General features: G+C 28.3%; 2 protein-coding genes across 4 annotated transcripts in view; both read left to right on the top strand.

Moving 5' to 3' along the window:
- The first annotated feature begins 853 nt into the window (after positions 1–853).
- On the top strand, positions 854–4,960 carry LOC107438975 (protein starmaker). Its single transcript, XM_016051408.3, has one exon. The coding sequence runs from the start codon at positions 1,135–1,137 to the stop codon at positions 4,219–4,221; it is 3,087 nt and encodes a 1,028-aa protein (XP_015906894.2). The 5' UTR covers positions 854–1,134; the 3' UTR covers positions 4,222–4,960.
- A 3,843-nt stretch (positions 4,961–8,803) lies between these two features.
- LOC107438976 (uncharacterized) overlaps positions 8,804–18,619 on the top strand; it is a 65,836-nt gene continuing 56,020 nt past the window's right edge. The window contains exons 1-6 of one of the 3 annotated variants that reach the window (XM_016051410.3): positions 8,804–8,931; positions 9,810–9,915; positions 11,345–11,535; positions 13,523–13,675; positions 15,387–15,588; positions 16,700–16,824. In XM_016051410.3, the coding sequence (XP_015906896.2) occupies positions 9,891–9,915; positions 11,345–11,535; positions 13,523–13,675; positions 15,387–15,588; positions 16,700–16,824 (696 nt within the window). In that variant the 5' untranslated portion in view covers positions 8,804–8,931; positions 9,810–9,890. Of the gene's footprint in view, positions 8,940–9,006; positions 9,103–9,809; positions 9,916–11,344; positions 11,536–13,522; positions 13,676–15,386; positions 15,589–16,699; positions 16,825–18,619 lie in introns of those variants that run through there. The other 2 variants (XM_043046103.2, XM_016051411.3) reach the window with 2 other exon arrangements.

Here is an 18,619-nt window from a genome sequence, read left to right as displayed (position 1 = left end):
CATTTTTTATGTAGTTTTCCTTGCATATTAAACGTATTAGTTGAATTTTATAGATCTTTTGAAAAACTCATTAAAAATGCTCATTACATTGTTTTAATCAACTAAACAAATGCATTTAAAATGTTATTTTTATGCTATTAATGTCTCCTACTCTAATTATCTGTTTTTTCAGCAAAATGAAAACTAAAACATGCTGCCATCATTCTGCGTGCAGTTCACGCACCTCTAATTGCTGTCGAGGGAAAAGGAAAACCTAAGAGAAAAAGAGAACTCCCAGGAGAATTTATTTTCCTACACGAACGATCGAGAATAGTATATGAACGATCCTCCTGCTGGAATGTCCCTCATTCCAGAATGCTCGTAAAGAACTTTTACTATCCTTCATATTTTTTATGAATCCAGCATTTACTGATATTCGCAATCGCAACGCTCGTATACGTCTTCTGGGGAGAAGACGGGTTCCATGCTTTTAACCCTTCCATCTCCTCCTCTTTTCAGTTTAGAATTTTTTATTTCATAACCATCGTTAAACAGCTGACCCAATTTTGGGTTGACGACTACTAATAGTCAACTGCGTAGATTTGTAATTTTGAACCAATCCTGATGACAAGGAAACTCCTCGATCAAGCGGGGGTGCCATCCCCTCTGCGGAGGATCAAAATTGTGATGGCATGTCTTCGGATCATCCTCCGGGATGTTTCCCAGACCGTCGCCAATAGCCCATTGTGCAGCTCTAGTGCGACGTAAATTAACAACAACTAATTTTTACTGCAAAATTATGCTAGCTATCTAGCCTCAACCATAAGCTTCATTAATGGAAGCACAGAGCTATAAGCTAACACACAGTGCTTGTCACACTTTAAACAATTTGTAAATAAACAAAAAGAGACTAATGCAAACTTCTTTCAACGTATAAAGCTTTACAGTTTTTTTAATTATTATTTAAAGTCATCGATTTGGAAGGAACAATATGGCTTCCAAATCTTCGTCTGAGAAACCTAAGTCTAGAAGTTAATTTAAAATTGTGGGATCCCCAAAATTGTAAATTATGCAGATAGGGAATCAGATGAAGATTCCGTTGAAGAAGATATCAGAAGGAAGGTTTTAGTGAAAGATTAAAATTCTGACATTAGTATGGGTAAAACTAAAAGCAAACAAAAAACTCTTACTAAGAAAAATAAAGCCAATGTTTCAGACAATGATGCTACAGAGGAAAATAACAGTAAGGCACAGAAAATGAAAGAAGCCCCAAGAAAAAATAAGCGTAAGTTATCAACTTCAGACTCCGAAAATGAAGATAATTCTGACGTAAGTATACGTCAGACTAAAGACAGGAAAAAATCGTCAAAGCCTAAATCTATAAACTCCATAAAAAGTGGAAACTATGCAGATAGGGAAACATCAGAGGAAAATTCTGATGAAAGCATGAGTGAAACTGAAAACAAACACAAATCTCTAACAGCAAAAAGTAAAAAAACCAATGCTTCAGATGACGATGCTATAGAGAAAGATAAGAGAAAGGTACAGAAAAAGAAAGAAGCCCTAAAAAAAAGTAAGCGTAAGTTAACAACTTCAGACTCCGAAAGTGAAGATAATTCTGATGTAAGTGTACGTCAGACTAAAGACAGGAAAAAATTGTCAAAGACTAAATCTAAAAGATCCTTAAAAAGTGGAAATTATGCAGATAGAGAAACATCAGAGGAAAATTCTGATGAAAGCATGAGTGAAACTGAAAACAAACACAAATCTCTAACAGAAAAAAGTAAAAAAGCCAATGCTTCAGATGACGATGCTATAGAGAAAGATAAGAGAACGGTACAGAAAAAGAAAGAAACCCTAAAAAAAAATAAGCGTAAGTTAACTTCAGACTCCGAAAGTGAAGATAATTCTGATGTAAGTGTACGTCAGCTTAGAGACAGGAAAAAATCAAAGCCTAAATCTAAAAGATCTTTAAAAAGGGTAAATTATGCAGATAAGGAAACATCAGAGGGAAATTCTGATGAAAGCATGAGTGAAACTGAAAACAAACACAAATCTCTAACAGCAAAAAGTAAAAAAGCCAATGCTTCATATGACGATGCTATAGAGAAAGATAAGAGAAAGGTACAGAAAAAGAAAGAATCCCTAAAAAAAAGTAAGCGTAAGTTAACAACTTCAGACTCTGAAAGTGAAGATAATTCTGATGTAAGAGTACGTCAGACTAAAGACAGGAAAAAATCGTCAAAACCTAAATCTATAAGCTCCATAAAAAGTGGAAACTATGCAGATAGGGAAACATCAGAGGAAAATTCTGATGAAAGCATGAGTGAAACTGAAAACAAACACAAATCTCTAACAGCAAAAAGTAAAAAAGCCAATGCTTCAGATGACGATGCTATAGAGAAAGAGAAGAGAATGGTACAGAAAAAGAAAGAAACCCTAAAAAAAAATAAGCGTAAGTTAACAACTTCAGACTCCGAAAGTGAAGATAATTCTGATGTAAGTGTACGTCAGCTTAGAGACAGGAAAAAATCAAAGCCTAAATCTAAAAGATCTTTAAAAAGGGTAAATTATGCAGATAAGGAAACATCAGAGGGAAATTCTGATGAAAGCATGAGTGAAACTGAAAACAAGCACAAATCTCTAACAGGAAAAAGTAAAAAAGCCAATGCTTCAGATAACGATGCTATAGAGAAAGATAAGAGAAATGTGCATAAAAAGAAAGGAGCCCTACAAAGAAGTAAGCGTAAGTTAACAACTTCAGACTCCGAAAGGGAAGATTATTCTGACTCCAAAAGTGAAGATTATTCTGAATCTGAAAGTGAAGATTATTCTGACTCCAAAAGTGAAGATTATTCTGACTCCGAAAGTGAAGATAATTCTGACATAGCTATGCGTGAGACTAAAGGCAGGAACTCTGAAAGTGAAGATAATTCTAATGTAAGTATACGTCAGCTTAGAGACAGGAAAAAATCACGTCAGCTTAGAGACAGGAAAAAATCAAAGCCTAAATCTAAAAGATCCTTAAAACGTGTAAATTATGCAGATAGGGGATCATCAGATGAAAATTCTGATGTAAGTATGTCTGAAACTGAAGATAAACACAAATCTCTTACAGCAAAAAGTAAAAAAGCCAATGTTTCAGATGAAGATGCTATAGAGAAGGACAACAGTATAGTACAGGAAAAGAAAGAAGTCTTAGCTAAAAATAAGCGTAAATTAGCAACTGCCGTCGAAAGTGATGATGAAAATGCAGGTGCACGTGAAACTAGAGGTAAACACAAATCTCTTACAGAGAAAAGTAAAAAAGCCAATGTTTCAGATGAAGATGCTCTAGAGAAAGACGACAGTAAAGTACAGGAAAAGAAGGAAGTCTTAGCTGAAAATAAGCGTAAATTAACAACTACCGGCGAAAGTGACGATGAAAATGCTGATGCAAGTGCACGTGAAACTAGAGGTGAACACAAATCTCTTACAAAGAAAGGTAAGGAAGCCAGTGTTTCAGATGAAGATGCTATAGAGAAAGACAACAGTAAAGTACAGGAAAAGGAAGAAGTCTTAGCTAAAAATAAGCGTAAATTAACAACTGCCGTCGAAAGTGACGATGAAAATGCTAATGTAAGTGCACGTGAAACTAAGGGTAAACACAAATCTCTTGCAGAGAAAAGTAAAAAGGCCAATGCTTTAGATAAAGAAAACAAAAAAGTGCAGAAGAAGAAAGATTTGACTAAAAGTAAGCGTAAGTTTGCAGGCTCAGACTCAGAAGAAAATTCTGATGTAAGTATGCGTGAAATTGTAGATGAAGACGAATCTCTTACTACGAAAAGTAACTCTAGTGATAGTGATTCAAGTGTAAACAACTATTTGCAAGGAAATAGGCGTTTGAATGCCTCGAAAGAAGAAGTAAAAAGAGCCACCTGTAAGAAATGTGGGACTTCATTTAAGACAGATCTCCAACTTACTAATCATATACGTTTAGTACATTCTTCAGTAGTGCAGAAGTGCGTCATTTGTGATGAAAGATTTAAACAATATCAAAGTTATATTTTTCATATGAAATCTTATCACCCAGAAATTGAGCGTTATCCCTGCAAATATCCAAGATGTGAATCTAGTTTTCATACTGTAAAAAAACTTCGAGATCACGAAAAAGTACACTATAAATATATGTGCCGATATTGCAAAAAAGGTTATGCTGTGAAAGATAGTATGCTTGAACACGTAGATCAAGTACATTTGTGACATTTCTCTTCTCGTAAGGCATTGAATTTTAGATTTTGACATTTTCTCTGACTGCATTCATACTTTCAGTACATTCTTAAATTCCACACAATTCAAGTATTCTAAACACTTGTGACTCAGTTTGTGTAGTGGGTTCAATCTTTGCCTACCATAATCTGATGGGAGGTTCAATTCCTCATATACTCATATTTTTCATAATACTGTGTACAACATTGCTACTGGTCTTAAAAGATGAAATCATAACCTGGTTGTTGTTAAAGAAGAAGTTATTATGCAATTTTCTCAGCAAAAAAAAATTTAAAAAATCATGCTTTCAAAAAAACCAATCTCTAGGTACTCTTTTTTTTAATACATTATTTGAATTACTTTTTATTAAAAGTTTAGTTTTAAACTCCGTCTGTCTCGTAAAAAACTTTGTTTACTCTGGTTGGCAAGTAAACAAACAATTCACCATATAACAGCTTTCGACATAAGATAAATTGTGTACAATATCCGTGAAAAATTGCATTAATTATCAATTATGGCATAAGAATGGCAAAACAGGCATGTAAACTATCGACTACTTGTAAATGAAAAATTTCTCAATGTCTGAGGAATTATTATTTTTAAATTTTGGAATTTACAGAATTTAACTATGTACTTATTGGTATTGCAAATACTATATTTTACAATATCATATATCATTGTATATTAATATGTATCATGTATATTCTTATGAAATATCTAATGGTTGGAACAATTTGTTTTTATATTTCCTTTTTCTTTCACAATTTTAAAATGTTAATTTTTTGGCAATCTGTGTGATTAGCAATAAATATATATTTAGATCAGTGTTTCCCAAAGTGTGGTACATGTACTCTCAGGGGTATGGGTTCTTTTGCAACATATCTTGCAACAAACAAAAATTTCAAAAAATTTTATTTAAAAGCAAAGCTAGCCATGAAAATTTGCGATTACTTATTTTTCTATAGGCTATTTCTTGCAGAGTGCTGTCCACAGCCAGTTGTGATTTTTAACTTTTGTGCAATATTTTTATAGTAAAAAATACATTCATTTTTTTATTAGTGTTACACAGCATTACGAAAAATTTAGAACGGGTACACAAAAGTCATAAGTTTTGGAGACACTGATTTAGATAATGGAATGACCTTTTATTTATCAATAAGTCTTTAGTGGACTAATGCCTGGTCCTTTTGGATAGCAGATTAAAGCCTGAAAAGGAGATAACAATTGAAAATATCTATTTTTAAAAAAATTCCCTGAAATATAGAATAAAAAACACTTTTTTTTCTGTCTAATGTTGGAAGTTTTGAGATTAAAGCTTTAAATGCTAAAAGAAAAGATAAAATTACCACATTTTAAGAAAGTACTACTATGAATTCTGTTAATCTCACTGCATACAGATGAACAAAATTAACACTGAAATCAGAACACATGAGTATTATATCTCAAAATAAGATTATTTTTTTTAAAAAAAAGAGGCAAAAGGGGCTAAACTTTTTTAACAGATCATAGATTTTTAGCATTTAAACAGATCATAGCGAGATCCCTTAATATATTCTTTTGTGGTGTCCACAGGAAAATGGATTGCTTTACGCAACTCTATTTTAGATATACAGTGTATCCCAAACTTATGACTTTTGTGTACCCTTTCTAAAATTTTCGTAACGCTGTGTACCACTAATAAAAAATAAATGTATTTTTTACAATAAAAAAATTGCACAAAAATTAAAAATCACAACTGGCTGTTGACACCACTAATTATTAGCTGTCAACTCTGCAAAAAATAGCGAATAGAAAAATACTTAATCTTAAATTTTTATGGGTAGCTTTGTTTTTAAATAAAATATTTTGAAATTTTCGTTTGTTGCAAGATATTTCGCATAAGAACGCGTACCCCCTCTAAACTGTTCCCGTACCCCTGGGGGTACGCGTACCACACTTTGGGAAACACTGGCTTAGGACCACAGATTTTTCACTTGTATTATTAAAAAAAATCTGATTTTTAATTTCACTCCAAAAAGCAAGTAAGTTTTTTTATTTCCTTCAAATTTCATAATGGTATAATTTTTATGTAGTCAAAATTAGATTAAAAGAAGTCAGTGTTTAATTCTCTAAAAGTTTTTTAAATCTTATTTTCTAATTCTATTCTTTTGTTTGATTTATATGAAACTTTTTGTGCAGTGCTTTAAAAATAGGGAAGACTACTGCCTTCTTTTTTATTTCATCAATATGATATAAAATTACATTTTCTTAATTTTAGCGTTTTTAAGAGAAATAATTTTCAAAAAAAATCGAACTCTCTAATAGAGACCCTAGACAAAGGCGCTCCTTCGAATGTTTAAACCACTTTTAAAAGTTAATTTAAATCTTTACTAAATGCACTGTACCTTTGGAACTATATATTGTATAAAATAAACAAAAAAATTATGCAAAGAATGTAGAACTTGTTTAGTTAAAAGTTATTTCGTGGGAAATATAATTTTTAAGATTATATATTCTTTTTATTATTTCGTTCAATTATTTTTAATTTATAAAACATTTAAATTGTTACATAATTTTATTATGAAAACAAAATCTGCTCTGTAGAATCTAAATAATAAAATTTCAAAATTTTTATTTATTGCAAAAGTTTTAAATTTTGAATTCTTTTTTTCACCTAAAATTACATTGTTAAAAAAAAATGTACCATTTATAAATTTACTAATAAAAAATTATAGCCAAAAACATTTTGAATTGTAAGTTATAAAATTTTTACATCATTTTATAGAATATAATTTTATGTATTGAAATGTACAAAATTGGAGCGAATTGTTCCTGAAAAATCAAATTTTAAAAATTGAAAAAAAGAATGTATATATAAAGTTTGAATTCTCAGAAACTATTAAACCGATTTCGTTCAAATGTTGTAGTTTGTCCTGCAAAATTACATTTGATAAAATGATATAAAAATTGTACACCCTATAATTCATTTTTTTTTTCGCGATTATTAAATAAAAAATAATGAATATTTACTAAAAGTTGTATTTTGCATCGCATTATCTCGAACTAAACGAATTTTTTAAATGTGTAATTGTGTCAATAATGTGTCAATTGGCTTAAGAAGTGAAGAAATCTGCAAAGGGTAAAATTAACATTTAAGGGATCAAACGTAGGACCGCTCTCCTGACCAAACTATTGGGACCATATCCCCTCCCCCCTATATGGGACCATATCTCCTTAATAATCCGAATACATAAAAAAAATCGTGTTTTCTCAGAGAAACTACTTTTTGTGTCTAAATTCGTAACTTAAAATATCGTCTGCACTAAATAATTAACACATTTGGGTTCACAGCTTTCAATGTGCAATCGTTTTATTTTTGATAGGATTTTAAAAATTTATTACAAATTTCTACATGTTTTATAAAACCTATACTTTTTATTAAATGTCTTAGTTTCGCGTAAAAGCCATCAGTTTTTTTTTTTTTACTTCCTTCAATGAATGAAATAAAAAAATAAGAATTCTGATTATGGTTTTCTTCCTTTGTAAATAATTTATTATAGACAATGAAAAAAATCTAATTTTCAGAATATTAATATTTTAGCTGTATCATTATACTTTCCTTGATTGTAGAAAGCAGATAATCAAAATTAATCATAAAAAAAGATAGAAAGAATGAAATAGATTATTGATTTGTTCTCTAAAGACTGTGAAAATGCTGTTTTTCATTATTTTAAAATAAATTTCTCTTATAAAGCATACACATTAATTATTAGAAATTTATCGCCTACTACTAATTAGAAATTGGAGAAAATTTAACAATCCCCTTCCCAATATTTTATAACAAATTAATCTAAGATAACTATCACTTTTAAAGTAGTTTATTAAAATAACTGACGAAAAAAAGGAAATAAAATATTACTATCGTCTGTGAAAGATTAATGTATTCTTTTGCTCGGAGTGATACCCTTTTGTGTTTTTAACCGGACAAATTATTTTTAATGCTTTTCCCCCATAAAAAATGTCTTTAAAATATTGGCGATCGAAATGGGCTGCAGGTGGCGTAGAGCAGAGCTCTTCACCTATGGCAACACTTCACATGCTTTCCCCATTAGCGTGCGGAAAGTCATAGAGGAAGGAAGTACATTAGTTTCTTTCTTGATTTTCATATAGATTAAAATCTTTTAAGTTGGAAAACTATATGGAACTTCAAACTACATTAAACATAGTTCTGAAGAAAAGTATCACGCAAATTTTAAAAAATATTTTTATTAAATAAAAAGGAAAAATATTAAGAAAAGGGAAAATATCGTAGTACATTCCTATACAACTAAAAAGAGGAGGAGAGGGATGGGAGAAGGGCTAAATGCATGAAAACGGTATCTCCCCAGATGGTGTATTCGAGTGTTGCGATCGCCAATAATCCACTCTATCCGTGACTCTTCAGAGATGGAAATTTCCATGTCGTGGGTCCGTGAATTGGGGAGTATGACAATTCGAGATCCGATCGCTATCAGCGAGAATGGTCCATTAGAGGTACTGCTCGAGATGAATCAATTAGACATTGCCAAACTTATGCAGTGAGAATGCTTCATAAAGTTTCCCGGCTACTGCTGCTATTACGATTTTTGAGTTTTTCTTCGTAAATTTTATGATTAATGGCAGCGATAAATAATGTTTCCGTTGTGGAAAAAAAAAAAAAATTAAAAACGTTCCTGGCTCACTGAAGTAATAAAGTAATAAATTAATTGTTTTTATTTAATTTTTAATAAATTGTAAATTATATTTTATTTTCGTTACAACATTCTTTTTTCCTACTGTGTCTTTCCTATTAAACTATTTTTCATGTTAAAAATTATTGTATTGTTATGATATTAACACAGACAAACAAAACATACCGTAATTTTTTTTTGTTTCATTTTTAAACATTCGTTAAAATTTAAAAGAATTTTTTTATGTCTGTAATATTATCAGATTAAAATTATTATGTAAAATATTTTCATAATGAGCATTATTATTCAACAAATTTAAATTTATCTCACCATTGGAGCTTGCCGTAAGATAAATAAATTATTAATATCTTTAAAAATAAAGATTGTTAATAATAGTTTTTAAGATAAGAAGGAAAAATTAATTGGTTATCAGGCTGTTTTTCAAATATTAAATTTAAAAAATGTAATTTCCTGCTATTCACGAATTAATAACAGAAGTGTTTTTTTATTGTAATTAAAAACCACTATTTGTAGTGTTAAAACCAATTCATTATTGTTATATTTAAAGAAATAAACGTTCAGCGTATATATTTCTGAATATTTTATTTAATCAAAGATCTTTTAAAAACTTTCACACGCATTATATAAAATTGTCCTCGTATAAATATATTTCATAAAACAAAGGTTTAGAATACAGAATTACGTATCTTGGATTTGTCGCCTCATTTTCCTGTGATTTCAATCTTGAATTCTCATTTTGAAATCTCACTTTTAAGTGATTTTTCTATTGTTTTGTATGAAATTTAAAAATTGTCAAAACATGAAATACACCCAATTGTAAATATTTAATATATAAATTATTAAGGGTAATATTTATTATAAATTGTTGTATAGAGTTCCTGTATTGAGATCTACATCTGAGATGCCAGGTTCATCAAGAATTGATTTTTATCATTTGTCACTTTTTATATAGAAATGGAATTGTCAAAAGATGATTTAGGTAAGCATGCATTCTAACAAAAGTTTATTGCATTAATAATAGTTTTACATTATAGAGGCCATCAAGAACTTCACTAAATATAACTGGTAGTATTTTTAAATGATTTTAGTCAGAATTTTTCTGATATATGAGGAATAGTATCAAGTAAGTTAATCCACATTAGCATGAATTTGTATAAATGTGAGCTTCATAGTTGAGTGATATAATTTGTAAATTTATTTACTATTAACAAGTTAGCGGGGGCCTAAGGCGAACTGGTAGAGTTTATTTTATTAGGTACTTACGTATTAACGCAACGCAAGGAAGTAGAAGCGAAAGACTAAGGGAAAATCTGGGAAGTGAATATAGCTTATTTAGTGTATTGTGGAAAAGAAAAGAATAATATAATCTAAATTATATAAGGAGTTTTTGATCACAGTGAACAAAAGAATTGGAATGTTATGCCTTTTGAAGTTTTTGCTAAACGAAATACCTCATATTTTTCACTCTTTAAATTTCTTCAACTATAAGAAGTGAACTCTTCTGCTAAGCTTTCCACCCATCCAAAAACTTATTGTGACTGTGTAATGTTTGTGCCAACTATAATCATCAAGGGCACTAAAAGCATTTTAAACTTGCAGACATTAAAAATGGATATATGACATCATATTTGTGCATTTTTAAAATCGTTTTAAAGAAAGGTTAAATAAAAATGTAATATTGTCCAATATTAATTTAATATTGTCTCATTTGTGCGTTATTATTTTTTTTTAAAGAGCGAAATAAAATTTTATAAATACAGTAGGGAACCGATTATCCAGAATGAACGAGACCATCGCTATGCCGGATAACTAATTTTTCCGGTTTTCTGAATCGCCACAAAAAGCCGTTTATTTATTATTAAACCCAACTAAAAAAAAATTTTTTTTGGAAATCTTAAAAAGAAGAAAAAAATATGGAGTAATACACTAATGATTATTTCCAAAATGATGGTAAGGTAAACATCTTTCAAAAAAAAAGAAAAATCTTATGAGGAAATTTTTTTTTTTTTAAATGACGGGAAAATTTATCGAATTTTGTTCCGGTTTACTGATTTCTGGATAACGGGTTCTGTACTGTATTTTGAATGACCAAACAAAATTTCCCAAATAATGATAAACTTAGGGATGGTAGTGTTGAGATCCAAGCACACCTGTTTTTAAATGACGTAAAAATTTGAAAATAAATAATGCTTTGAAAATATTAAGTATTTACAGAAATTTTTTTATTAGATCTAATTTTTTCTGTGCTTTTAAAATTGAAATAAAAGGAAATTAATTTACTTATTAATTTTAATAGGAAATTAATTAAAGGAATTAATTACAACAATGCATATGATTAACTTGTATAATGTCAAAATACGTTTATTGTGTTGTTTATTTTCTAATGTTATAAATTTATTTTTCTGTAGACAGTCACATAATGGAAGGAGGTAAAATTGAGAAAAAAGTCCGTTCTGCTTTTTCCTCTGTTGAAAACTCTCCCCTTATGGACAAGGAAAGTCTTTTAAGATACAGTGCCAGCTCTAGAGATGAATTTTGGGATGCACTCAGTTCGAATTATGATTATTTGATGGATGATGGTTTAATAAATACCTGCAGAGTATGTATTCTATTGATTATTAATGTGTATTTGTGTATTATCTTAAATTTTAAACCTTTTTTTTTAGACTAATGCTGCTTGAAGTAAAAAAATTTATTGAATACTGTTTTTTAAGTAAGAGCTGTTTTGTTGCTTACATTAATATGTGATGTTTGTATCATAACGGGTGCTTGTATGGCGTCCTGACATTCTTTGGGAACAACTGTGCTGTCAGTTCTCTATCTTTAAAATGTTCAAGTTTAACAAATGGTCTGCTGCGTTTCAGGTACGGTCAGTGATGTGTTCTTAGTCGGTAAAAAGCCTGTCTACTAGATACATTCACTGGCAGTTTACGAAGCTTCCTAGTGGCATGCTGACATGAAATTTTTTTTACTCAATTTCAATGAGCTACAGCTGAGTCCCGAGCTTTATTGAACTCTTTTTGGCAGAGAAGTTTTGGACCACCCCTTAATACAGCCCAGATCGTTCCACACATAATTTTGGCTGCAACCAGTAGAACGAAGATGTGAAAACGATCGTGACTTCTTGGTTATCAGTCGTGACAGCAAGTTATTATGAAGTTAATCTAGTTGTTAGTTATGATAAGTGTTTAAGCATCCTTGGAAATTATTTTGAAAAAAAGAGAAACGCATGTAGAATCAAAATATAAATTTGCTTCACGAAAATTTTCTTTTGTTTGGTTTTATTTTCAAACGGGACTTACTTAATAAACAGCCTTCGTAAATTGCTATTTTTATAAATTTTGTGAGTTTTTAACTGTTATTCATGACTGTGAGCTTATGTTTTGGTTATTTTAAGCATAAGCACTTTTATGCTAATTGTGAAAATGATGCAAAATGTCAACATTTATATGCACTCATAAAAATGCCCTTATAAGAAGAATTATTTACTGATTTCAATGATTATCTTCAAAGCAAAAAATATTGCCTAATGGACGGTTTTAAAAAAGTTTGATATTTTTTTTAAATATTTAAACTGTCTGATTGTACTTATGGACATTATGAATCCTTATGGTATGGTAGTATAAATACTTTGTAATTTTAGCTTTGTTTGGAGTTAACACTTAAATATGACTTTTTTATTTTATTTTTTGGAGGTAATTTGAAAAAGACTGTTGATTATATTTCTGCCTAAGTTTTTACTTTCTTCTTTAATGGTATGACAGCCTGCTGGTGTTTTATTTTTGTGAAGAGTCCTACATACAAAACTATTATTGAGTGTGACCACCAGTAAATACAGATATATATGGCTATATTTTTTAAATAAAACGGTTATATATAATTATATGTTCAATTGCTGGATTCGAAAATTTTTTGTCAGAATTTAGTTTTGTACTTAGCTTTAAAAAAAAATGTTTAGGTAAATACTTTTAATTAATAATTTTCAAAGCTCTAATTAGATAATTTTTTTATATTCTTAGAATGAATTTTTAAAATTCTTTTTTTTTTTCATGCAATCAAAATGAATGAAATTTAGAAATATGTATCGAAGAAATATGACTAACTTAAGTAATTCTGGGATTTAAAGAAAAATTCTTTTTGTTTTGTTTTCTTGCTCCCAATAAAATAAATAACATGGTGCATAGCTTTTTTAAAAAGTGCTTAATTTTCCCTTTTCGAAAATGAGATTTCTTGCACTCTCATGTGCAACTCTGCTGCATTTTGCAAGATATTATGAATTTCAGGCTTCATTTTCCCCCTTCTGAAATCGAACTGAAAAATCTCTGGATCTTTTTATGGTGGCTAATATAATCAAGAAAAGAGTTCTATATCAGTGACTAGTTATTTATCATGATTATGTAAAGTCTTTAAAAACTATTTTGCATTTTGATAATGTATATAGTGCTTAAAAAGTACTTTAAAGGTGCTTATTTTTTGTTGAATGATTTGGTTACGCATCCTGAATAAATAAATAAATAAAATATTTCAAGCCCTGAAAAGTTATTTGTATGTGTTAGCTAATTCAAATTAACCCATTTCATAAATAGGAAGCCAGCAGTGATCTTTCAGTTGATGATGACAGTGAAATATCTGAAAGTGCTTGTTGGAGTTTTAAAGAATTTATAGAACAATTCAAAGCTTTGCATGATATTCTACATGATCTGCAAATAAAAGAAGACACCAATCAAAACAGTGATGAGGTACTTATTGAATGTATTTTAAGTTTTTCTGCTTTGATTTGTTTTATTCATGAGAGCAATTTTATCTTTTTTGGGCTTTTCACAACATTTTATATTCTGTAACTTACTGCTATTTTTATTTTGTTACAAATCATTATGTGATCAAAATTATTGAATGTTTTTCTTTGTATAAATTAATTATATTTGTTAAGATTCAAATATTGTGTAGAATTTTATTGTTTGTCAATATGTTACTAATTTTAAATATCAGTTTAAATAAAAAAATAAGGCTCTTTATTGTTTTTCGAAATTTGATATAGTGTGTAAAAAATTAGCATTTATTAGCTGCTTTATTGCTTTTAATTTTATGTTTTAAAGTCATATTAAACTACTTTTAATAGGTAAAAACAAATTTGTTTTTGCAATTGCACTATTTATTATTATATAAGAAAAATTACCTTAGAATTGTGATGCGGCGTATAAAATTCGATTAATAAAAACGACTTATGCCGAAAAGACTTCAAATTTAACTGTTTGTTAATTACTTCTTAATTATCAAACAGTTTAATATACCTATTTTTAGTTTTTCATTTGGTATTAAATATAGGTGTTAAATAATATTGTTATATTAACATTTTCAATTATACTCTCTCTAGTTATTAGAAAACATTACCTGATTATTAGAAAATGTCACCTGATGACTGAACTGTCACTATATTTTTAGCTTCTGATTTTAAATAAGGAAAAGAAAAAATGAACTCTGTAGAAATGTAAACTGTATTTATCTATTTTTGAATAATTAGTATTAATTAGCAGTAAGTAAAATGAGGCTTCAAAATTAAGCATTTTATGTTTAGTTAAATTTTTGTCGACAGAAATATTTTTTTTCTTTTATTATATTTTCTTTTCTTAGATTTGTTTTTTAAATTCCTCTTAATTGAGGAGGTGGGGGATAATGCAAGTATATAAAATTAAAAAATGACTTAATCCATAAAAAATTTAGTGTCTGTGGTGCATGAGGGAGATATTAGCTCGTATTATTTTAAATAATTTGTAAAAGTATGATTAACAAAGGTCGTGCCATAAAGCATGTACTTGTCTATATAGAGAGAATCAATTTAAAATTTACTTTGTTACTTACCTTAAAAGAAGAAAATAATAAAATAGAAATAAAATTTTAAAACTATGATTTTAAGTAGTTTAGAATTAAAAAGAAAAGCATTTTCATTTTTGTTCGACATAACACAAATAATATAATGCACATCACATTTGTAATAAGTTTCAATCGTCATAGAAAGTTCACTCTCTTTCAAAAGTAATGTTTAGTGCAATGAAATTAAAAAAAATTTTTCATTTTTATAAAAAAAAAAATTTCAATTGAGAAATGTAGCTTTTAAAATTTTAATTTTATTTCATTATTGTTGGTTTAATTAGACTTTTAATTTGCAATAAATTTTTTTGCAATAATTATTAATTTGCTATTGAATATTTTTTTAATAAAGTTTCCTAATTTTGGTGCAAAAATATTATTAAAAAGATTGCTATACAGGTTATGTATTTAAAGTAAATTTGCATAAAAATTTTATAATTTAATTACATTCAAAATAATTTATCTTTAAATGAGATGATGTTTATTCATCTTAATACCAAAAAATACTCTTCTCAATTTTTTATTTATTTTACATTTAGGCCAATGAAGGATTTTTTTCTTAATTTCAATTATTTATTGCAGGAATTATTGGAAAAACAACAGAATATAACCTACTATTGCAAGCTATTCAATGAACAAGCACAGAAATTGAGTAAACGTTACCCAGAAATGAGGGATGAAGTACAAAGACGACTAAATATTTTGAACAATAAATGGAAAGCTGTTGAGCAGTCCATTAAACCCAATAATGTGAAGTCACCAACGAAAGACAACATTTTTGATGGTAAGTATGTTAAATGGTTAGATATAGAATGCAGAAATAAATCCTTTGTTTTTCTCAATAAGATTAATTTAGTTTTTATATTAATAAGTATTTATTCAATTATTTCTTAGTCTAATAATAATCCCAACTTGTTTTTTAAAAAAAAGAAAATTACAGCAATTTTTATACGATATTTTCGAAATTTATGTGGGTTATTTTCAAATTTAGAAAGCAATTATAAATTTGAAATCCTTGTTCTTTTTAGAAAAATCAAATTATAGCAAGTTTTTAAGTTAATCTGCAGAAAAATTTATTACCTATTATTTATTGTATATAAATTGCATTACTCTTTAATTTTTAAATAAGCCACTTGTTTTAAAATGTTTTTTGCGGAAGAAAAGAAAATTTCTCTTAAGAAAAGTCCCCCTTTCCTTTTGACTTGTTGAATCTTGTGGTAAGGCAGAGGCAGGAGGACACGCTTTGACAATTTGATTGCTGCATTTGACGCCAGATTGTGCACTCCCACGTTGCAATAATTTTTTTCATGTCCGATGGAGTAATTGAAAAACAATTATTAGACTTGAAATTACTGAATAACTATCTTTTACTTGAAATTAGACTTGTGTGATAAATTTTTGCTGCACATTTTATGTTGCAAGAGCTTTAAATTTTGTCTGAATTTTTCTAGATTTTTATCAACTATTTTGGATGCCATTTTAAATTTTAACTAAATTTCTGTTTTTTATGTTTCCAGAATTTTACTTTGTAGTTTGCTTAAATATTCCGGAAAATATTCATATTAAAATATCTTATAAAATTTCATTTGTTTTATTATCTTGTTAAGACTTTGTTCTGGTAAAATATTTGTGTTCGTCGTTTTCGGCAACAATAAATTTGACAGTTATTTAAATACGTTTAATCATATAACATTTGTGAAGTAAATCCCATCTCCAGGTTTTTCTATATTCTTATTTATTGTTATGTTATAAGAATTAATTCACGTAACGTTTTTAAACACAATGATAATGTAATATGGCATTTTATAATGCTCAAATTTCATATTTTTGTGGATAAATGAATCTTGAATTATGTATCAGAATCTTTATAAATGTAGCTTGTATTTCTGTTACAGAAATTACATATCGTATGTCTAGTCTGAGGAAATGGTTAAGAGAGCTTGAAAATAGTATTTGTACTGTCCACTGGACATGTAACTGGACAATTGAGGAAAAAGAAGAGAATTACCGAAAGCAGTTAGTGAGTGCATTTTAAACATATTTAGTAATTTAATATATTCTTTTAAATCATTCTTAATTTTTTTTCTCTTTTATTTAAAAGTTAATCATTAAAGTTATTCACCTTTTTTCATATCTTAAAGAAAGATGCATTAATAACAATAGAGTTAAAGCATTATATAGTTTATTCATAATAATAATTGAAATTAAAGTAACACTTTGAAATAATTTATTAGTACGTTTATTTATATGTACAAAAAGTTATGCTAATTTTTTATCTAGTGAAATTCAACAATTAAAATTACATTATATGTTTCAAATCAATTTTATATTACAACTCATTTTTACTACACTTGCATTCAGGGGGTGACCTTTCAAATCTTTTTATATTTGTGCCTTATCTGAAATGGAAGATCATTTTAGGCTCGATACAATCGAAAATGTTCATGTTACATAGAAATTGTAAGAATGGTGCAAAAAGTTCAAGAAACCTGTGTTCCAATTACTTTTTTACGTCTGTGATATTTGGGAAAGTTTTTTGTTTATTCTATGAAAATGAATATATATATATATATATACAGTAGGGAACCGATTATCCGGAACGATCGGGACCATCGCTATTCCGGATAACTGATTTTTCCGGTTTTCTGAATCGCTACAAAAAGCCGTTTTTTTTATTGTTAAAAGCAACTAAAAAAAATTATAATATTTGGAAATAATCTTAAAAGGAAGAAAAAAAATGAAGTAATGCACTAATGATTATTTCCAAAATGATGGTAAGGTAAACATCTTTCAAAAAAGAAAAATCCTAAAATTTTACGAGGAAAAAAAATTTTTTTTTTTAAATGGCGGGAAAATTTACCAAATTTCGTTCCGGTTTTTTGGTTTTCCGGTTTTCTGATTTCCGGATAACGGGTTCTGTACTGTGTATATATATATATATATATATATATATATACGTGTTATTGAAAATTCAAAAACCTTGTTTTCTACTTTATCTTACAGAATTTTTTAAAAAACGAGTTATAGTTATTGAAGCATTTTTAAATTATTATTTAGGCAGAGCACTTGAATGAAAAATTAGTTTCATTGAAGTGCTTTCATTAGAGTTTTACCGTGTAAAAGGTGCTCTTCAACAAATAGGTAGCACATGTTTCGTCAGTTAGTGCGGTGTGGTAAGCCTAACCCGTCACTTACGCCATATTAAAGCAAGCCTTTTTTAAAAAAAAAAAAAAAAATGGAATGACAAGGCTGACCCTCTGTAAAGTTTACAGGAAGTCGAAATTCGAACTATTATTTTAAACATTATTCTAAATTTATTCTAATAGACCTTTATTTTTTTTATGAAATTTTTTTTTGTCTGACCCAGTTGAAAATCTTCTCATTATGAAGATAAGTTTTAGTTCTAGTACTGTTGAATGTATGCTATTATTAAATTCAAGTTAAAATTTAACTATGGGCAATGATTTTTATGGCTTTTTAAATTTGGATACAATTTCAGGCCCAAAATTTTACAATAGCAAAACTGTTTTTGAACATTTGGGAAAAATATATATAGAAATTTACCAGTCATAAATGACTTTTATTTGTAGTGACAATTTTTGAAAGTATTTTCTTATTTTACCATATTTTTGTGTTGAACTTTTAATATAATTTTTAATATTCACAAATTATATCTAAATTTTCACATAATAAGTAAGTACCTCTTAAAAAAACCTAGACAGACCCCTTTTTATATTTTGCCTTAATAATGCATTTAGAAAATAAGTTAAAACTCTAAAAGAACTAAAACATAAAAATAATTTTTTTTAAAAATT

The sequence above is a fragment of the Parasteatoda tepidariorum genome, chromosome 5 (assembly GCF_043381705.1).
Source record: "Parasteatoda tepidariorum isolate YZ-2023 chromosome 5, CAS_Ptep_4.0, whole genome shotgun sequence".
NCBI lineage: Eukaryota > Metazoa > Arthropoda > Arachnida > Araneae > Theridiidae > Parasteatoda > Parasteatoda tepidariorum.
This window is presented reverse-complemented; position numbering and strand designations above follow the sequence as displayed.

What these genes read in the sequence shown, in the direction of transcription:
- LOC107438975 (XM_016051408.3), top strand. Translation starts at nt 1,135, where the DNA reads ATGGGTAAAACTAAAAGCAAACAAAAAACTCTTACTAAGAAAAATAAA.